The 22,225-nt window shown below is 41.6% G+C and overlaps 2 protein-coding genes across 4 annotated transcripts in view; both read right to left on the bottom strand.

Moving 5' to 3' along the window:
• The window catches only part of LOC125436498 (synuclein alpha interacting protein), a 124,204-nt gene that overhangs the window by 53,618 nt on the left and 48,361 nt on the right, over positions 1–22,225 (bottom strand). For 2 of the 3 annotated variants that reach the window (XM_048503547.1, XM_048503544.1), the window contains exons 2-3: positions 13,238–13,340; positions 2,758–2,830 (exon numbers count right to left, since the gene is read on the bottom strand). In XM_048503547.1, the coding sequence (XP_048359504.1) occupies positions 2,758–2,830; positions 13,238–13,294 (130 nt within the window). In that variant the 5' untranslated portion in view covers positions 13,295–13,340. Of the gene's footprint in view, positions 1–2,106; positions 2,137–2,757; positions 2,831–13,237; positions 13,341–22,225 lie in introns of those variants that run through there. The other variant, XM_048503546.1, reaches the window with a different exon arrangement.
• Positions 19,470–20,988, bottom strand: LOC125436499 (taste receptor type 2 member 3-like). Its single transcript, XM_048503548.1, has one exon. The coding sequence runs from the start codon at positions 20,837–20,839 to the stop codon at positions 19,853–19,855; it is 987 nt and encodes a 328-aa protein (XP_048359505.1). The 5' UTR covers positions 20,840–20,988; the 3' UTR covers positions 19,470–19,852.

Raw genomic sequence — 22,225 nt, 5'->3', positions numbered from 1 at the left:
ATTCTTTATCTGTTTCCTTATATAACTTCATCCTACCCTACCTGCAAAACATACCACGTGTTCCTAGTAGGGATGTGCTTCTTGAAAAAAAGTTAGTATTTTTAAAAGTCTGGATATTAGGGAACTGGAAAATAGTGGTATTCCTGTTATTTGACTTGGGGGAGGGATTCTGATATTAATCAGCTCTATTATTCTCTATGGGTAATTTTTGCAGAGAGCTGGGGGACCCATTTTTTGAACAAAATTGCACCAAAATTGCAGTGGAGCTGCTGGCACCTGACCTTTAACTTCCATCAAAGTTTCAAATGAATTTGCCCAAGAAGTGGTCCCAGCTATCCTCCATTGCTTCCAACAGGGGGAGAGATCCCATGCTTTATCCAGGGCAAAGAATAGCCAGAGTCACAACAGCAATCAAAGCAACTGCTGACCAAAAGCTTCTCAAAGCAGCCAGAACCAACACATCTAAAAAGAATCAATGCCGAACTGGTGAATCCCAGCAGAAGCATGGGGCAGTGACAAGCCCAACACAATAGACAACTTGAGAATCTCAACTGAATGTCAAACTAGAGAATCAGCCATACCAAACCAAATAGGACCGCTGTGGCAAGCCCAATAAATGTAAAATCAGAGAATCCAATCCAATGTATAACCCAAGAATCCTAAAACATGTCAAAACAGTGAATCCACTTCAAACAACCCAACACAAACCAAGTTATACAAAGATCACAATGATGCAAGACCCATATAATTAATTTCAAAGCACAGAAGCTAAACGAAATCAACCTGACAGGCTGAACCAAATCCTGAACAGAGACACACAGCAAAATTCAAGAGGAAAAAACAGTCCTAGGAGTGGTTGTTGTGGGTTTTCTGGACTGTGTGGATGTGATCTGGTAGATCTTGTTCCTAACATTTCGCCTGCATCTGTGGCTGGCATCTTCAGAGGTGTATTACAGAGAGAAATCTGTTACACACTGTAACAGATTTCTCTCTGTGATACACCTCTAAAGATGCCAGACACAGATGTAGGCAAAACATTAGGAACAAGATCTACCAGACCACAACCACACATCCTGGAAAACCCACAACAACCAGTTGAATCCAACCACGAAAGCCTTCCACAAGTCCTAGGAGTCTTAAACACTGCTTTCCAATATTTCCAGTTACTCCTGAATATTTCCAGGATTTTTCAGGACTCATTTTCCGTTATCCTAGAAAATCCCAGATTACATACAGAGACCAAATAAGTCCAGAAAATCCTGGTGAGGTATTTTATGGATGAACATTCAGACCAGACATATCAAAATGCTTATCTTTATCTCTAAGACCACAATCTCTTTTCCTTCCAACTATTATTTATTATTGACTTGCAACCAGGACCTGAAAATCTCCTGCTCAAATCTTTCCTAATTTCAAAGCTGTTATTTTCCCCCCTAGCATGGTCCCTGTGTCCATAGAAACCTGATAGGAAAGAGAAATTCAGCTGGTGAAACACGTATATCCATCTGGTCAAAACTTAATTTATGATATACAAAATTGAACTGATTTTTTACTGCTTTTAAACTATGTTTTAAGACTGTTGTTCACCGTCCTGAGCCCCTAGGGGGACGGCCATTAAAAAGTCCAATAAATAAATAAATAAATAAAGGCAGAGTCTTCAAGAAGAAAAAAAGTTGACATCCCAAGACTCTACCTTTTATGCTGCTGGGTTTGATAGCTAAAATGGAAACCACCACTCACTATCCATTAGATTAGGAACTTGATAAGGAATCGCTTCTAAAGTAGCTAAAGTCACCCATTCACTCCATTAGGCATTTTATGTAGAGAATGGAACTGGCCTGCTTCAGTTCTCAGGGTCTTCCTGGCTATTCCTATGCAACAAAATATAGACACAATATTCTTTTTCAGTAATGGTAATTTTCTGCTATGTGAAATAGGATATAGAAGTAAACGAATCATGAAAGATTTATGTGGTTCACAATACCTTCCTAGAAATTGAAACTTCAGATTTTTACTAAATACATTCCAGATTCAAAAGTATTAATGAAACAAACATTTGATGCATAATAAAGTTTTCAAAGTGCAGTACAAATGCATTACTCTTACCAGTACAGTTTCCTCCATGCTGAAGACAGAAACAAGAGAGACTTAATTGGATTTACAATGTGAAAAACAACACTGAATGAACTTTTTGTCAGTAGGGGGGAAGGGTCTCCATCTGGTTCTCATCTATGTGCCATGACTCTTCATTTAGTTTACACTATTAAACTCAAAAATGTTGCTTTCATCTTAACTGTTACAGTATGCCCAAGAGTAGATTCTATCTTGTAGCATCCTTGATAGAGTTTCAGAATTTGGCAAAACACAATGCCTCAAACTGGTCATGACCATATGGGTACTAAATGTATCCAACATTTTTTCATTGGCGCCTATATCATTATGTGTTGTCACTAATGGTTTCTCGGGTTTTTAGTAAACTATAGCATACACTGTGGTTTGGAGCTGCTGGGATTAAATCCTGCGTATAGCTGTATTCTGTCAAATCCTTTTATGGAGCTTTTTTGGTTATTGTTTATGTTAATGACCTAATATCTGAAGAAGAAAAAATATAGAGGAAACAAGGGGAAAAGCAGAAATTCATTGTTATCATGAACAAAGTTAAAGACAAGAGAGAACTGTTAAAAGAAGAAACTCTGTCTTGGCAACTACTTTAAACAATGCCCTGTGAGGATTACAGAATAGAAACAAGCAGCTTACCTGTTCTGTCTTCATTTTGTGGATCACACTTCCTACGTAATTCTGGGATAGTCTTGAGAGAAGTTACAGAATACTGTGAAATAAGAAATTGGTTCAGTAACCTAAATGGTATTAAAAAAAATTGACCATATAACCAGTAAAAAAAGACTTGTTTGAATAGGTTGCTATAATAATCCAACATTTTGCTAAAAGATAAAAAGAGATTTGCTGTGCTAGTTACTAGTCCCCTGCCCTAGTGCTATACAGCAATGCCCTGTAAGGCCACATGAACTCTACTGTTCATGGGATGCAGTGAATAAAGCATCTAAGTACCACTTCGGGTCTACATCATAAACTGGGACTGGAAGAACTTAGTACTGATGAAAGTTCAGGGAATAGGTTTCTCTTGCTGGGAGGGGAAGCTTGTTGAAGATGATATTATGTGGCAGCTTCAGTGCTGGGCACTTCATTTATTACATATGGGCTTGCTGACCTTTTTAAACACCTGTGACTTCATCTATTAGAAACAGTTCTGCTACTCAAACACCACTATACAGAGGCAATTGAACAAATAATCCATAACAGATTTTTTACAAAAGGGCAAAAGGCAAAACAAAGGCTCACTTTTAATTGACGAGACCACCGCGAACAGCAACATTTGCTTAAAGTAGAGAACTGTTTCAAGCATTTGCCTAATTGAAATTAAAAAGTCCACCAACCCAATGATGATAAAATGAGCCTCAGTGGGCTTCATAGCAGAGAAAATGAAAGCATTTCTTTTTATCTGAGCCATGGGTTTAATCATGCTGGAAAGTACTATGGCATTCCTTGCTCATAGAGATCACAGCATTACTTTAAACGAGAGACATTTGAAACACTGAAAAGTGTTACAGAAACACCGGATCACCTGTTCAATTTGTTATATATTTTGATTTTGATTTCTTTAAAATTTGGGTAGACTTACAAGACTCAATGTTCCACATACTTGCAAAACACATTCTCTGGGATGCTAGGATAGAGATTATTCCAAATAAACAGACACAAGAAAATAAGCCAACTTCTCAAGAAGGGAGTATGATTAAGGCAAATACTGATGTGCTGCAAGGGGCACACCTGATGATAATTAGTGAGCCATTCCTTGGATTCACTTTTAAACACAATGTCATATGTATCCGAGCAAACAGCAACCATTTCACCATACATTTGTGGAATACTTTCATTCATCCGTATGATCCAATACTGCAAAGAGAATTTTTCCTCAAACAAAAATCTGTAGGTAATTTACTGCTGACTCCTTTGATGTCTCTCTTGCAACTGAATGCTGTACAGCACAAAACATTTCATTCAGTGTCACAGATACACATTACATCTTTGGAACTAAAGAACTTTTGCATGTTAGTAGAATCAAAAACACAAAAACATGAAAGACAATGATTTAACATAATATTTAAAGATTGTATAAATACACCATATTCAAAATTAAAGGGATGCTTTTAGCCATAGGAGATTGAATGGAAAACTCACAGGCACACCAAACCACAGCAGTTGCTCACTATATAGAATACATCACTATATAGAATGTATAGAAACTCTGGGATCTCAGTTTTCATTACAGTTACTGATAATTTTCCAAACATGTGTCAAAATCAAATTACAGTTCAGAAGACAATATGCTTCTGAATGGTTCAAAATCAATTACAGAATTAACTCACTAGGCTGATGCAAATAAAGCTGAATTAGCCTGCCAATCCATAGGCCTGATTTACCTCTTCCATCTTAATCTGTTTTGCTGGGAGAGGGTTTTGTATTATTACTTCCATACTACTTTTATCCCTGAGGATCAGCAAAATCAACCATATTACAAATAATCTAATATTCATATTGAACAAGGCTTGTCTTCACATACATTAAAAACGGTAAAAACCTATCATTGCATACTCTAGCCCTGACTAGATGCTCAAAAACACAAATGTTGGGCTGGATCAGGGGTAGGGAACCTGCGGCTCTCCAGATGTTCAGGAACTACAATTCCCATCAGCCCCTACCAGCATGGCCAATTGGTCATGCTGACAGAGGCTGATGGGAATTGTAGTTCCTGAACATCTGGAGAGCCGCAGGTTCCCTACCCCTGGCTAGCTGGAGCTATCCAGTTTAGGGCTCCTTATTTCTAGTGACATGCTAGTTTTGAAAAGAACTAATTCTACCCAACTTCCCAAGACAAACTGAGAGGCCGTTTCTGCACGGGCAATTCATGGCGGCCTGGAGACGGTAAAAACACCGTCTCCAGGCCGCCATTCGCACGGGGGGCGCAGCTGCAACGCAGCCGCACCGCCCTCGCGCCGCCCGGCCGGCCTGAAGGCGGCGTTTCCCCAGAGCGCTTCCCAGCGCTCTTTTTGGGGAAACGCCGGCATGAAGCCGCTGCCGAAGCGAACGGCAGCGGCTTCATGCCGCCTTCCCCACCCTCGGCACCACCTTCTCCCGGGCCTCCGGCGCGTCGCCGAGGCCTGGGGACCGCCTGGCCCTGCGCGCCTGCTTCCAGGTGCGCAGGGCCAGGTGTCCCCAGGCCTCGGCGACGCGCCGGAGGCCCGGGGATAGGCCGGGTCGGCGCCGGCTGCCCAGCTGCTTCAAGGACCGTCCATGCAGACGGTCCCAGCGTCTTCAGGTCGGCGCGCAATGCGCCGACCTCGCCGTTTCCGCCGCCGTGCGGAAACGGCCAAAGAGAATGCAGGGACAACCATGTGCTCACTTCACTCAACCTTGAAATTTAGAATTGGAAAGTTGAACAGTGGCAAATTGAACTTCAGGAAGACCAACTGCTGACAGTGTTGCCCACATGGTAAAAAATTTACTCTCTCTGCACACATATAGGATGCCATGGGAGGAGCCTCTGGACACAGCAGAAAAGTCTAGCCACACCACCTCTTTCTGTCATGGTCCAGTAGCTTAGTGGATTGGTGGTCAACTACTCATAGAAAGTTACTATCTCACTATTACTGATGCCATGGCTTTTCTGGAGTGCCTCAAGCTCCCAGAAGGGCGAAGTTCCACCTTTACAAGCTCTACTTCAAAGGCCATCTTGGTGGTTTCCACAGGGATGGGATACTGCCTATTAGTGGAGGTGGGGGTTAACAGCAGCAGAGCTGCTTTCATCTACCCCCCCCCCCTCTTCTGCTTATGCCAGTGTGATCATTTTGGCCGGAACGAACTCAATGCACTGGGAGAGCTTATCTCTCCAGTGAATGAGCTGGTAAACTATTCAGGCATCCTGTCTTTGATGGTTGCAAACATGTAGACCTTCTGCAGAGTGAGAGACTGAAGGCAAGACTCAACACCCTCTTGCAGTCTTTGCACCACTGCTGCAATCAAGTCTGTGTGCCCTGCAGCTGGCTCCAGAAAGTTGGTCAACTTTTTATGAGCTGTTTGGATCATGGGTTGTTGTGTCAGACAAGAAGTACTGCATGCAGTCCTTAAAGAGTTTAGTCTGAGAGATAATCAATCACTCATCCTGGGTAGATAGAATTCCAGTGAGTGCAGACATCACTGATCAAGTGATGATCAGTGTCAGCATTTTCTTCTCACAAAGCTGATAGGAATCCTTCACTCTGCATGAGAAGAGGCTCATGAGAAGAAAATATGGAAATCATGAGTGTAAGTTTCCAACCTGAGATTTTCTGCAGAATCCAGACCCAAGGCATCCTTAACCGTGAGGTGGAGCAGGTGAGCTGAGCAATAAATGTGCCTAAAACTCATTGCCTGTGTGGCTGTCTTAATGTTTGTGTTACCATGGGTCACATGAACCCATGGAGACACCCCTGCCTGTTCACCCTCCAAATGTTTCTCAATGATGGTTTTCCACTATGTTGTTTCAATGAGGACCTCTGCATAGAGCAAAGTCTCATAGTAGCCAGACCGGCAACCCTTAACCTGCCTAATGCTGGTTTCCCCACCCCTACTGAGAACATTGTTGGGTTGCTACCAAAGAGCCATCAGTGTGAGATATGAACAATGCACCTGAGGACAGGTCTAGATGTTGGATGTGAAGTGTACACTTCTCCCATGAGCATGGGACAACTGTGCCTTCACAGAGTTCCTAGAAGCCCATACAATGACAATAACACTTTCTTGCTCAGCATGGTACAAGCAGGGGGCCAGGGATAGGCATCCTAACGCAGTCTGTGGAAGCAAACGTCTTCAGCTACAGAAAATAGTGTCTGTCGAGACTGACCATCTTGCCAATGAGGAAAGTGACCTTTCTCCTGCCTGTTATTTCCCTTCCCTAGGCCCCCTAGTGCCAAATTTACCAAACATATTTGTCAGATATGTTTGGCATTCCTTCCCTACAGGAGACTGTTCAGGCAGAACAATATCAGTGGTCACAGGATGACTCACCTCGTGGCTGGTTGGTGGCTACACAGCCACCGCACCAGCCTCTGTCTATCCCTTAAGAAACACTGTCAGGTGGTGCTTCTTCAGATGGTTCCTGAGGTTGGTAGTCAAAAGATGAGACAGGCCTCTCCCTCGACTGATCCAGGCCCTTCACAGATGGCACTATGTGAACCAGAGATCCTCCATCCATTAGAAGTGCTTTAAGACTTTGGAAGTGTAAGGGCACTTGCACTGACTAACATTTGCAGGCACCCCTGGAGTAACTTTCTATGAGGAGCACAGGGCAAACACACTGTGTTTAAGGGGGACAGGAAGACTTATCCAAGGGAGATAAGCCACACAGTTGTTAGTGCATGGGCAGGGCAGTCATGGTGGGTGCACAGGCTCTGCTGCCATGGATCTAGCATAGGGACAGAGTTATAAAATGGTGTCCTGGGCAAAGTAATAGATATCTGGGGCAGCCCATTGGGTGGCCATGCTGTTCCCCATTTCACCATTTGCAGGACAAAAGGTCAGAAGAAGGACTTTTGCTTGCTTCTGCCTTATCCGCAGACTGAGCCATGCCTGTCTATTTGATATTCCACACCTGACCTCATGTGGCCCTGATGTATGAGGCTGGTCTGTGGTGTTGGGGTCTATGGGCTCAAACCTGGCCTTGGTATTTCTTTTTATTTTTACTTTTTTGGGGAAAGAGTATGTGCAGTTCAGTGAGGATACATACATGTAGGTAGTTCTCTTTCTACTGGGCTAGTCCTTGTACACACATATTTCAGGCATGGTGATGGGAAAACACATATTATACAATAGTATAAATACTGTGACATAATACTGCTTTGTTCAGAACAGTTACAGAGCACAAGCATTAAACTGGAACCTCCAGTTCACCAACTGAGAATGAAGAACAATGCACCTATGACAGGTTGTCAAGACTGCAGAATCCTGCAAATGTCTACTCTTGGAAAATTTGCCTATGGCGAACTGCCTCCTTAAACAGCTGCTAGCAGCATTTTCCACACAGGAGGCATAGGATAATGATCTCATCCTACAGTAACTCAACATGAAATCGGAGTTTGCACTTGCAGCACAACCACACTTCTGGGTAATTACAAGACACTCCATCTATTGTTACTGCCAGCCAAATTCTCATGACACCAAAGCCATACAGGATCAAAGTCTTCTAGAGTAGCCAAAAGAGAAACTGCAGTCAAAATACCAGTGCAACTACCAGCAATGGCTAGGTAAGTAATGATTTATTTATTTATTTATTTATTTATTTATTTATTTTTGGATTTTTATACGGCCCAATCCCCGAGGGGCTCTGGGCGGTGTACAACATAAAACATAATTAAAACACTAATTAAAACAATTTAAGGCAGCGATAATAACAAGAGGCGTCCAGCAACCCCACTTTTAAAAACCCTCCCTAGGAGGGAGGGACGGCAGGTCCCATTTGTTGGAACAGGGGGGGGCGCCATCAGCGGCTGGTCCCTCCAAAGGCCCGGCGGAACAACTCCGTCTTACAGGCCCTGCGGAACTCACCAAGGTCCCGCAGGGCCCGGACAGTTGGAGGGAGAGTGTTCCACCAGGCCGGGGCCAGGGCCGTAAAGGCCCTGGCCCACGTGGAGGCCAGCCGCATCATCGAGGGGCCAGGGACCACCAACAGATTGGCCTCCGCCGAACGGAGAGGCTGCATAGGGACGTATGGGGTGATGCGGTCTCGAAGGTACGAGGGTCCTAGGCCGCGTAAGGCCTTAAAGGTCAACACCAGCACCTTGAAAATGATTCAGAACTCCACCGGGAGCCAGTGCAGCTGGCGTAGCACAGGCTGGATATGGTCCCAACTGGCGCTGCCCGTAAGCAAATGCGCTTTTGCATGCTGGACCAGTTTGAGTCTCCGGATCAAATGCAAGGGAAGGCCTGCGTAGAGCGAGTTGCAATAGTCCAATCTGGAGGTGACCGTTGCATGGATCACAGTGGCTAGGTCCGCTTGGGAGAGGAAGGGAGCCAGCCGCCGGGCCTGGCGAAGATGGAAAAAAGCAACCCGGGTTACATGGGCCACCTGGGTCTCCATAGAGAGAGACGAATCCAGGTGGACCCCCAGGTTGCGCACGGAAGGGGTCGGCGCCAATGTGACCCCTTCCCACACCGGCGGCTGGAAAATCCCGCCCCCTCCTTCATGGCCAAGCCAGAGGATCTCCGTCTTCGATGGATTCAGTTTTAACCTGCTCTGCTGCAACCAACCAGCAACCACCTCCAAACAGTGCTGCAGAGCCACGGGGCGGCGACCGCTCCCCCCTCCATCAACAGAATGAGCTGCGTGTCATCCGCATATTGGTGGCACGCCAGCCCAAAACTCCGTACCAGCTGAGCAAGGGGTCGCATATAGATATTAAATAACAGCGGGGATAACAACGCCCCCTGGGGTACACCGCAATAAAGCGGGCACTTCCGGGAGGCTTGATCCCCGCACCTCACTTGCTGACTCCGGCCCCGGTGGAACGAGACAATCCATTGAAGGACAGTGCCCCGCACCCCGGAGGCGGCCAGGCGGTGGGTCAAAAGGTTGTGGTCGACCACATCAAACGCTGCGGTAAGATCTAACAATACCAGCAGCGCCGATCCGCCTCGGTCAAGCTGTATACGGAGCGTATCTGTGACGGCGACGAGAACAGTCTCCGTCCCATGCCCAGCACGGAAGCCGGACTGGAAGGGATCAAAGGCCGGACTGGAAGGGATCAAATTTAATGACTAAGATATGTTCTCCGAAAGGTGAATCTCACAGTCTCCAAGGGGGAGGTCAAAGTTTGGGAATCATATCCAGAGTGTTGAACTCAGCTATATGTTCATGCTGTTGCTAAACTTGAAACAGTACTGTGCTTGCATATCATTTTGCTCTTTTCAGGAATGGCTCCAACAAGGATCAAGGTCAGGATGGCCCCCATTCACAATGTAGTGCCACAGCAAGATCAACAGCTGCAGAGACTCATGCATCTCGCTGCTTTGCTGTGTGGGTGTTGACATTCATCAGGAGCAAGATAAGGATACTGGTATGATTGCTGACCACCAGTTTATCTAATTAATTTCACTTATTCATGTATTGTTTTAAAAATAAATGAAATGAAAATAGAAATTATTCATACACGTTAGTAAGTTAGTGGTACAACAAAGCTCAGATCTGCAATCTCTTGAATGAATGAATGAATGAATGAATGAATGAATGAATGAATGAATGAATGAATATCTGTGTAAATAATTTTCTGAATTAGAAGGTAACTTTATTTACCTATTCAACAAAATACATCTTCTGATGTATATGTGGACCATTTGAAGATAGTAAAAAGGTATAAAATAGTATGTGAAGAAGTAGAAAAGTATGAACTAGATGTCTTATCATCAGTACTCTCTGGAAATTTACAAGAATGTTGTACATAATTGTACACAAACAGCTGATAAACCAGAGGAGATATGAAGAATCATACACACACACACATACACATTCCATATCTCTATCCCATTAAGGCAGACTTAAAATACCTGCATGAAAAATTGAATGAAAATTGGATAAAAAAGGTCCCTGACTGCACAGTATCTCCAAGATATGGTGACTGGCCCAAAGTCACTCACTGAATTTAATAACATAGTCAGAATTTGAAACCAAATAATCTCAATCTAACCAGTACATTACACATTATCATATGCTGCTTCTTGTATAAACATAGAAACCATCTGCAATAGAAAAAGTGGTCACTGGGTCTCCAAGGAATACTCTAAGGAAGCTAAATAGTACAGGTTGAAATATAAATGGCAGTTCAATTAAGAAAAGGCTTATTACAACTGCAGTGTGTTTGTTAGGCCAAAGTTTCCCCCATATATTATTTCTTCTCTCTAGAAATGACAAACTGTTCCACTGGTTCTATACAGCGTTAAAATATATTAAGTTCTCTACAAAAAAACCTATTAAACATGCCATAAATTTCACTGTACTTTTAATGGTGTGTGTTTGATTGCATTAACAGATTTCCTCCTGCACAACTCCTGTCCCCAAACAAAATATGAACTCTTAAAATTTCTTCCATTTCTTTCAATACAATGAACAGGATTTCAGCTGAGAAACTACTAAGCTGCCAAGAAAGAACATTACTCACTTTTTTCACCAGATTAATAGTAACTCTACACTCCACAGTGACTCTCTTTCATTCTCTGGTTCCTGTCCTGGTACATGGAAAGAAGCTACTGATCCATCTTGTAATTCAGTTTTACATATCTGCTGTTTCTTTTTCCCCCTTTTATTATTGAAACATCATGCCCTCTCTTAACTGGACACCTTGGTGGAGCTTGGAGGAAGAGCAGACCTAGCATAGATAAAGACTTATACACAGGAAATATGGAAATACTAGACTGCTATTTTCCTTTTATTTTTGTCTTAATGTTTATTTCCAGTCAACATCGGCTAAGCGCTGAACGAAATCTGGCCGAGAACACAACCAAAGCTAAACACATTTAAATTCACTAATTTCAATGGGAGTGTTAAACACACGCTTAGGATTCTTTCTCCTTCAATCCTATTTTAGTTGATTCATGCACTTACCTAAATAACACAAAAAATACAACACTAGTTCAAGCAGAAACTTTGGCAGAAGGATAGCAACTATCTAGTGGCAGAGGATAATCCAGCAGAATCCAGCACCTGCAGAGGTGTAGCAAGGGGGAAAAGCGCTCAATGCACTGGTGCATCCTTCGCCCCATCCTGCCCTGGAACGCCCCCACCATGCCCTTGCCACACCCCCACAGGGGCGTGCACCCCACCCCCTGCCCCCTTGGAGCTACGCCTCTGAGCACCTCAAAGGTTTTGTGGAAGTAGCTGGAAAGTTTTTGTGAGACTATTGCATATGGGTGCCAGTTTTGGTTATGTTATAAGTTGTATCTCTGAAAATCTGTGAATCTAGAAGTTTCAAAGACAATAGGAACCAATATGGCAAAAAATGTTGCTTAACTAACTTAAAATGAAATCCACTTAATTGAGCCAGATTGGAAATACCATGAATTTCATTTACAAGGATTATGATATCAGTCATGAACAGTGCAAAAGCTATATTAAACCTACACTGAAACCGGTCTGGAGTTTATTATTGAAGCCTTGATTCAAAGATCTGAAATTCGTTCCCATGAAATGTAACATTTGACTGAATTAGTTAGAAATAAATTTTGCCTTTGACTATCAACAGTGGAAAATTAAGGATAATACTTTTTCTACAGGTTGAGTGTTTCTTTACTTCAAAATGGTCAGCAGAATTTTACAACATTCATTAAAACATGAAGAATTTGGGTTATCCATTTATAGAACTGACAGTTAAGTTCATCACTGAGGCACAAAGGGAAAGGCAAAGAGAGGTTACATATTCTTTATGCTGCTATAAAACCTGGTCTGGAAATAGATTCTGAGACATATCCTAATACCCCACAGTGATAAAAGCATAGTTACACTGAATAAATTATTCTTCTGGGATTGGATCACCATCTCATGAATTTGCAATCCTTGTCTTGGTCGCTTTTCATTTAAAAAATCTGCATTAAAGATCACAGATAAAAATCCATTTTAAGAGAAAAATGCTCCTGAATAAAGCAGTTGAAAACTTGACAAAATTTTTAAAGGCAAGAGAAAAAACATACATTCAGTAATCATTTGTCTAATTTACTTACTAATTGGGCTTTTAGCACATATTTGGATTACAGCCTTTACTGATATTCATAAAATAAAATAACCTCTTGTTGTGGTCTCATTAGGGACACTGAAATAAGCTGCATCATTAGTTCCTGTAAGAACTACAGCACATGCACCATAGAACAACAGCGTTTTCATAATTACATCACAGTTTATTGTATTTAAATCCTCGAGGCATAATGCTGGCTTAAATGCATTCTGAATTCCCCCTGGAGTCCCAAAGATGAACATTTAGGACTGGTGACCTTTCAGGAGTCCCATACTTGGACTGAAACAGTAGGATGTAAATGTAAATCCTCTTGACCCATTTGATGGAATAGCTGCAGCATGTGGGCCTAAAGCCACCACCACCACCACGATATCATTCCCTTAACCCTCACAACACATACTTACAGAGATGTCGTCGCTAAAATCTATTTCATCCAAATCAAGGTATTCAGGAGCTTCCATTATTCTACTATGGACATCTTCATTGACTCAACTAGATAATACAGTTCTATTTAAAAGAAAGAAAACCAGAAAGATAGTTAGTATTGTGCAATAAATATCTAAACACAAATGTACATGTACAATACTACATATGGTTTGGCCCCATATGTCCCACGCCGGTCTCTGCGTTCTGCAGAGGCCAATCTGCTGGTGATCCCCGCCCCCTCTATGATGTGGCTGTCCTCCACCAGGGCCAGGGCTTTCACGGCCCTGGCCCCTGCCTGGTGGAATGCTCTCCCTCCAGCTGTCAGGGCCCTGCGGGACCTCAATGAGTTCTGCAGGGCCTGTAAGACTGAGCTTTTCCACCGGGCCTTTGGGGAGACCAGCCGCTGATGTGGGTGCCCGAAACAAACATGCTGAGAAACACTCTAGACCCACTGTCCCTCTCTTAAGAGGAGGTTTTAATAGTCTGATGCCATCTATTTTTAAACTTAAATAAGGTTTGATATTTGAATGCTGCATTTTAAGTCTTAATTTAGTTTTATCTTGTTTTATTGTCTGTTTGTTAGTGTTGTACACTGCCCTGAGCCCTCCGGGGGAGGGCGGTATAAAAATGCAAAAATAAATAAATAAATAAATAAATAAATAAATAAATAAATAAATAAATAAATAAATAAATAATGTTCATCTTGGGCAGTAACTGAAATGGTTGATTATGTACTCCAAGTTAAATTTCATTTCTAACATTTTCACACCTAAAAGGAGAACTTCAGCTTGTTGCTTAGTAGAAGATTTCTGGTCCTACAGATAATCCACAAAATCAAACTACCATTTAAGCACTTAAGTTTGTTGTGGGGATGTAACTGTTTATTATTAATCTTCATATGGTACTATAGGATAATTCAGACACAGTTAAGTCATAAAGTCATAGGGGTGGAAGGAGCTATATAGGCCATCTGGTCCAACCCCCTCCTCAACGCAGGATCAGCGTAAAGCATTCATTCAACCATGGCTTGAAGACTGCCAGTGAGGTGGAGCTCACCACCTCCCTGGGCAGCTGATTGAACAATTCTTACTGTAATTTTTTTCCTAATAGCCTACTGGTATCTTTCTGCATATAATTTAAAGTCAAGCAAGTCCTGTCCTCTGCTGCCAACAAAAACAGCTTCCTGCCTTTTAAATACTTCAAGAGAGCAATCATATCCTCTCTCAATTTCTTTTTAAGACTGAGCATTCCCAAATTCCTTTGTCTTTCCTCACAGGGCTTGTCCTTGTTGTTCTCCTCTGCACCTGCTGCAGCACAGTGTGATGGTTAAGAGTTGTGGACTCAAATTAGGAGAACTGGGTTTGATTCTCCACTTTGATTCCCAAATCTTCCACATGGGCAGCAGCCTCTAATCTGGGGAACCAGGCCCGTTCCCCTGCTTCTACCTATGAAGCCTAGTGGTGACCTTTCAAGAATAGGCATCTTTAAAATTCTAGCTCGCGGTGGTAGCCACAATGGCTTCTGCAGGAGGCAGAGACAACTACTGAATAATTGCCACCAGTGGTGGAGCCTAGTTTAAATGTCATGAAGTGAGGGTATGCAAAATGCCAACTGAAATTCCATAACGTTTCAGATAGAAGCTTAAGTGAATATTGTTTAAAATATTTCCTTGCATACACAGTTTGCTTTCAGTTACACAGTGGGAATCTTTGTGTTGCAGTGATCACTGTTGCTAAAACAGCTTTAACAAAATCTGCATAGCCAATTAAAAAACTTTTCTGAGCAAAAGTCCCTCTTGGCCCGCTTTCTAAAATCAATTAGCAGGTGCCAGGAAATGTGTCAGTAGGCTCCATGGTGCCCATAGGTACCCTTCTGGGTACTTCTGCTATTCAATCACCATTTTCTCCAGGAGAACCAATCTCTGTTATCCAGGGATCAATTATAAATCCAGAACCCAAGCCCCACCTGGAAGTTGGCCACTGTAGGTTCTGCTGACTGGTACCAACAAGAAGGGAAATGAACAAAATACATACTGATGCTAAAGAGAGACAAGGGAATTGCCTACAACTAAAAGAGTGAATGGTGCACTGCCACACAACTCTACACAGTGCATACATAGGAAAAGCTGTTCAGATCCAGTCACACATGAAAAAAATTGATGAAACAAAATATACTTTAAACTCAAAGTAAAATCAATGGAGCTTCAGAATATGTGCTTCTGAAAACCTTTCAAGTGGCAGTGATTGTTAAAAATAGTTCTACCCGTGTTACAAAGGAAAGCATATAAGATTGCCAGGCTGGGTGTGAGGATATGGTAAAACCAGAGTTTTCAGCAATTCCTGGAGCATTCCTGGATTACTTTTGGCTTTCCCCCAGAAGTCACACAGTGGTGCAGATAACATTGTGCTTTAAAAAATAACTTCTCCCACTGCTTCATCAAGAGGTGGTGGGCAACTAGGGCCCTAAAAGCAGGACTCTCTGTTTTGTGTGAGGCATCATCTGATTGCATCGTTTTTAAAGGAAGTATGAGGGGCACTTTTATGGCCCTTAATAGTCTCTGGAAGAAATGAATTGCTCAAAATTTACATACTTGTTTGCACATTGGACATTAATGCAATCCCAGGGAATCCTAGGCCGTTTCCGCACGGCGGCAGAAGGGGTCGGGTCAGTGTAGATTATGCCGACCTGACCCCTCTGGGACCATTCGCATGAACGGTCCCAGAACCTCCCGGGACAACGGCGCAGAGTTGCGCCGTCGTCAGGCAGACCTACCTGTCCTGCGGCCCTCCGGCACGTCGCCGAGGCCAGGGGACACGCCCCCCTGCCCTGCGTGACCGCTCCGGAGTCGCAGGGCAGGGGGGGCATGTCCCCAGGCCTCAGCGACGCGCTGGAGGGCCACAGGACAGGTAGGTCACCCGGACATGGGGGGAGGGAAGGCGCCTTGGAGCCACTGCCATTCACACGGCAGCGGCTCCAAGCCGCCGTTTTCCAAAAACCTCGCTGGGGAAGCGAAGTTGGAAAATGGGGGCTTGCGAAGCAGCTGCGCCCCCTGTACGAATGGCTCCCTGGGGACAGTGTTTTTGCCGTCCCCAGGGCGCCGTATTCCGCCCGTGCAGAAAGGGCCTTATTGAGGAATTCCCCCACCCCTTCAGCCTCGCATATTTTTTACTTTGGGCTCCCCCCCCAAAAAAATTCATGATACAACATGCAGCAAATCCAGACAAAATGGAAGCAGCTTCAATAGGTCTACTGGAAAGTAATCTAATCAGTCACTCCCTCATTTCAGATTGTGGTTGTGTCTCAACAATTGACTATGTTAACACATCTTTAAGGCATAGAAGCACCCAGCCAATGACTACCACTATCTTAAGCCTATTATTTCTTAATGTAATTTTACCCTGGAATGTATCCACATGATGACCAAAGGGGATGCTCCAGTCATCACGGTTATCTACATTTAGTCCACCTGGGTCATGATATGAGTGCTCCCAAGTTTCTCAAGCCAGAGAGAAAAAAGGACTGAAAATTGATGCTGCTATAAGCTTTTGTCCCTGTCCATGAACACAGATTTGAATCAAGTGAGTGAAAATGAAGTTAACTCTGGCTGTGGTATTTCTTCCTTGTCCAATCTCCCTCTTCAGTACTGCATTCAGCTACATTGTGAAAGATTTCTGTGTAAACCTTGTGGCTCAAACTGAACCAATTAATATTTTAGTTGAATAAAAGTGTACTTAAAGGCCTGCCTCATCCCATAATGTCTAGCCTGTCAATTAAAATCTTTTTCACCAGCTCTGGTGTCTTTGCACCACCATCAGCGGTAAAGTGGATGGCAACCAGAGACAGGGTTTCTTCAGTAACAGCACCACACTTACAGAATGCCATTCTCCTTGACTTTTTTAAAAAAATAGGATCCGGGCCAAAAGGCTTCTGCTCACACAGGCTTTTAAATGGGATGATTTTTAAGCACTATTTTAGTCTGTAAACTGTTCTTTTAAACGTCACTGGTCATTTTTTATGCTCGACTGAGTTTTGAATACTGGATTTTAATTAATATATTTAATGTTTTGTTTTTATTATAGCATCTTACAAGCCACTTTGGACAAGTTCCTGGAGTGCTGGCATAATATTTTTGTACACAAATAAATGCAAAACCAACTTAGACTATGTTTAAATCAGAACTTAAACTGACAGAAAAAACTACTGCAGACATATGAAAGGTTAGGAGACAAAGTAAAGACTCGTTTGAGATTTTTGTAGTTTTGGGGGGAGGAAATAGTACAATAACTGGATGTTTGAGCATATATATTGAATGCCATGATACAAATTCACAATTCCATCACATTAAAGGATTTCTTGACAGTCGATGAATCACTTATATATGATTTAAAAAGCACCTAGTTTCCTCAAGTAACTTTGAAATAATTTACTATTTCTCAGTGGAAGCATAGCCAACCTTAATTTTTTCCCCTTTGCTCACTGAATATTATTTACAACAATATAAATATGATTCATTATAAATATAATTAAGGCATTAAACAATCATATATGGCAACAGGAAAGAGGAGGCTATTCATTTGTTTATATGGGTAATAATATCTAATTTTAAATTCCATAGAAATGACTAACTGCAAAGCAAGTTCAGCAAAAGCTAATGAATCTTAATGGTACAAACTACTTCTTTGAGCATCGGAGAGGGAAATGAGGAATCAGCTGTGTTAACAAGGGTCTATCAGACCCTTCTATCCTAGCAAACAACTAACTAGATCCTGTAATGAGGGAGGAGTATTTCCTTGATTTGGGCCACATCCAAAAAGGAAGGCACATTGCAGATAAACTGCCCTGATTCTTTCCCGACAAATGGGAATGCTAAGGAATGAAAGTCATAAGGTTTTCACCTGAGGTAATGTCTTGTATTTTATCCAGGAAGCTAAAGAGATTTTGATCATGAGGCAAGATTCAAAGGCACAAATATATTCAATACTCAATTGCAAAAAGCAAAAAACAAACAAACCCCAAACCTCATATATTTTAAGTGCCTTTATTATGGATATTTATTTATACTTCATCATAAATAGAGATATAGATTCTCTGGAGCAATGTCTCCTATAATTATTCCCCTCAGTCCTCTCCCCCCATTTTCCCTGAATGATGCCTGAAAATTACAGTGCTCAATGGAAACTTCATTGCTCTGTGAACTACCAAATTGTGAGAAATCATCCGTAAGCAGGAAAAATTGTACTGATTACCAGAAAGAGACCACAACTGTATGTATGACATGATACTACTAGAATTATAAAACACATCACTATAAATGACAGCATATGAGGACACAGTTTCTATCTCAGAAGGAAACAGCACTTCTTTATTCGTTATTTATAAACTCTCATTATTTTAGCCACATTTGAGATAAAATCACATATTTAGTTTAAAATAAAAAATTAATTCAACATAAAATATGTATATTTGTGCAAAATGTTACAATGTATGCATTCATTAGATTTCAGAAAAGTAAAATAATCTGTTCAGTACAAGAAGAATGAAACCGGCAAGGCTATTAAGTATTCTTACACTGTTTCTGTAAAACTCTATTTGTATATTATGAAATGTACTTGTATTTTTTAAAGAGCTCATAATTTTGCTCACCCAAAGAATGCAAGAATTCAAACCTAAGTTGTATGCCACTTGTATAACATTTGGGACATAAATTTGATGTTACACAGCAGCAAGCAAAAAGAGGAGGTGTCAAGAATGCACTAATCAGGCTGCATGGCAGGTATAACTGTACTTGTGCAGTCGTTTTTTACCTATAATATATGCTGGACTTGATAATACCTTTTAGTCAACAGAAGCCACTGCAAACACCGCATCTGCCTTGCAATTCATGACAGACCCACCAATCACCAAGTTCTCTATGTCCCTTCTCTCTTGATACTTCTACCTGGTAACACAGCCAACCTATCCGCCAAAACAGGCCAAAATAGCTGCTGCTGCTTCTTGTTGCCAATCTGAGTAGTTTATGAGGGAGAGCCAGGATCACAGGCTGTGGCTGCTACACTGATGCTACTTACCGTGTTTCCCCGAATATAAGACAGTGTCTTATATTAATTTTTGCTCCCAAAGTTGCACTATGTCTTATTTTCAGGGGATGTCTTATATTTCTGTATTCTGTTCGTCAGGCATGCTTCCAAACAAAAACTTTGCTACGTCTTACTTTTGGGGGATGCCTTATATTTCGCACTTCAGCAAAACCTCTACTACGTCTTATTTTCTGGGGATGTCTTATATTCGGGGAAACAGGGTAGCTGTGGTGCAGTGAAGGAAAGAACTGTCTTTGCGTATTAATAACTGCTGCAGCACAATGCAAAATGTAAGTACATACCTAGACCCTGGTTTACATGCATTTATGAAACACCTCTGCACCTCATTCTGGAGGGGACAAAGTTCTACTTTAAAATATATACAAAGTTTGACAATTACATCTCTCTGTCTCTCTAATACACACTCACACAGAGACAAGCACACTGTTGTTTCCAAGCTTGATATTCTCTTTTGAGTATATCTGGAACAGAATTTTTGGAACAGAATTTCAATTGCTAAGCATATGGAGACACTTCTACAGATGAAGATGTAGTTGTTGAGGATACTGTTTTTTTCTCTCCTTTGCAACAGCAAGATCCCATCTTCACCTTTATTTTGTAGTTAATCAACATAAGGAGGTAAGGACTGGCAGCTGAATATCCTGAATGAAGAACTGTCAGGACTGGTGGTGCAAAGTAATAGAAATTAAAATGTTTCCAGTAATACATTAGGATGAAATGAGAAATCCAGAAGGAGGCAATAAGAAGTATTAACGCCAGGACAAGTTTACATGCTCTGAGGACCTCAGTTTCAGTAGTGTCATCCCCAATCCATATGTCACCATAAGTTGCCCTTTTATGTTCCCAAAGGAGATGAAATATTCGGAAACCAACGAGGAGTAAAATTATCAATGGGAGAAGATCAGCAGCCGCTAGAAATATTTTTCCATATAAAAACTCTAGTTGTTCATTTCGATATTCAGTCTTGCATTCAGAATAATTCAAAATGCTATGCTGCTGATAAGTCTTATTTTCTCCAGTTAGATTTCCAGTCTTTTCTGTATATAGTAAAACCGGAGAGCAAACTGCAAAACCAGCAACCCAAAGAACAAAAACTAGGACCATGTGACACTTGCGATGGTTTGTGCTCGCAGCTTCAACCGGAGGGTGCACCACTCGATACAATTTAAAACAGTACAGCAAAGCAATGTATAATGTGAACCATATGGCAAGAGACATAGTAAAAATTGTTGTGAACATGAGAACTTTGCAGCTGGCTGAATCCAACCCAACACCAGAGACATAAACAATCTTCAAGACATTCACTACCAAGTTGCGTACAATATGGTCAAATGCAAGATTGAAAATAAGTATGAATGAGATTCGCAAATGCTCACCAATGCATCTCTTTGTGTAATAAATCAACAATAGATTACCAGCCACACTGAGGGAAATCAAAATAACACAGACAACTATTTCCAAGGTACCAGCATTCAGGTCCATGGTTTTTAGCTTTCCAGTTTTTCCTGGTCTATTCTGAGCTTTTGCAGTTCATGAACCCTTGTAAAAGATTTCACCAGAAGCAAAGGCATTTTACCTCTCTCTGGTGAATTTTCACAGTGTGTATCATGCCAAAGAAAAGAGAGCACAATAATCAGTCTCTTCTCAGAATGCAAAACTGAAAACTGAAAAACAAAAGCAAGCCACAATTGTGTAAGCTAATGTTCTCAAGTGGCTCTTTCATCATCTCATGGGGTGCTGTCATTATGAACAATCACAAGGGTATCCTTTAATTAAAGAGTTCAGATATATGGCAGCAACCTAAAAGCATGCAATCCTAAAAATATGTCAGATTATAGAACTCCTGAGGAATTAACATTCCCTACTTCTGTGAGCTTTGCTAAAAGAAGACTATAAAATCTGACCTATGGAAATAAACAAAACCTTTATGATTGTTTTTAGGAAAAGATGACTTGCTTTTTACTGTTATTCTGAAATACAGTCCATTACTTTGAACAACAATCGGTAGTAACTGAAAATCCTACTTCCAAAAATGTTTTCTAATTTATTATCCACTGAGCACATTAATTAATTATTTTTAAATGAAGTGAAACAAAAGGCAAAATTTAGTACTAACAGCCCAATCGTGGGGAGGGGGGAAGAACCAGGTTGTGGAAGCAGCTTGGGTTCACACTGGCATGTCTGGCCACCCCGCCAGTGTATGGGGCATTTACAGAGAGCAATGACAGAGAGAGCAAATACGCTGGTGTAAGGGCACTGCAGAACTCTGTAGGACCCAAGCCCAAAGGTGTCTACCACCTGGGAGTTACACCAGTGTAGGAGAGAACACCAGTACAGCAGGGAGAGGGCGGGGGGGGGGGCATTTTCACGAGTGGAGTCAACTTTAGTCAACTTTGCTATTTTAGCCCAGGAACACCGCCCAAGCCACAGACTTAAGCACGTGGCAAAAGCCTTTTTGCTCTATAGGTCTATTCAGGCAGAAAGAGGGTGTTTCAATTTTCATTTCTTTTTTTCATTATATTCTTTTCATTTCAGTATGGATTATGCAATTTAAAAATGTATTCCAATAATCATAGTTTCTTGTTAAATAACTAAATTTCAGCTCCAAGTCTTGTTCTGTCAAATCTTGTTCATAATTATATTGCCATTTCTAAAACTAAGAAAACAGAAGGTCTGAATGTGAATATAATATACTGAAGTTATGTATAAAGTTATGTACAAAGATCATTTGACTTTAGCAAGATATGTATACCACTATCATAGACAAGATATCAAACTTTCAATATAAAATAAATCTACATACTATTAATGGAATGAAAAGGTATATTTGTCATATTTCATGGAAGGAAAATAAGCAAGGCCAACAAG

Source organism: Sphaerodactylus townsendi, linkage group LG07 (assembly GCF_021028975.2).
Source record: "Sphaerodactylus townsendi isolate TG3544 linkage group LG07, MPM_Stown_v2.3, whole genome shotgun sequence".
Taxonomy (NCBI): Eukaryota; Metazoa; Chordata; class Lepidosauria; order Squamata; family Sphaerodactylidae; genus Sphaerodactylus; species Sphaerodactylus townsendi.
This window is presented reverse-complemented; position numbering and strand designations above follow the sequence as displayed.

Coding starts and splice junctions, on each gene's coding strand:
- LOC125436499 (XM_048503548.1), bottom strand. CDS start 20,839: ATGGACCTGAATGCTGGTACCTTGGAAATAGTTGTCTGTGTTATTTTG.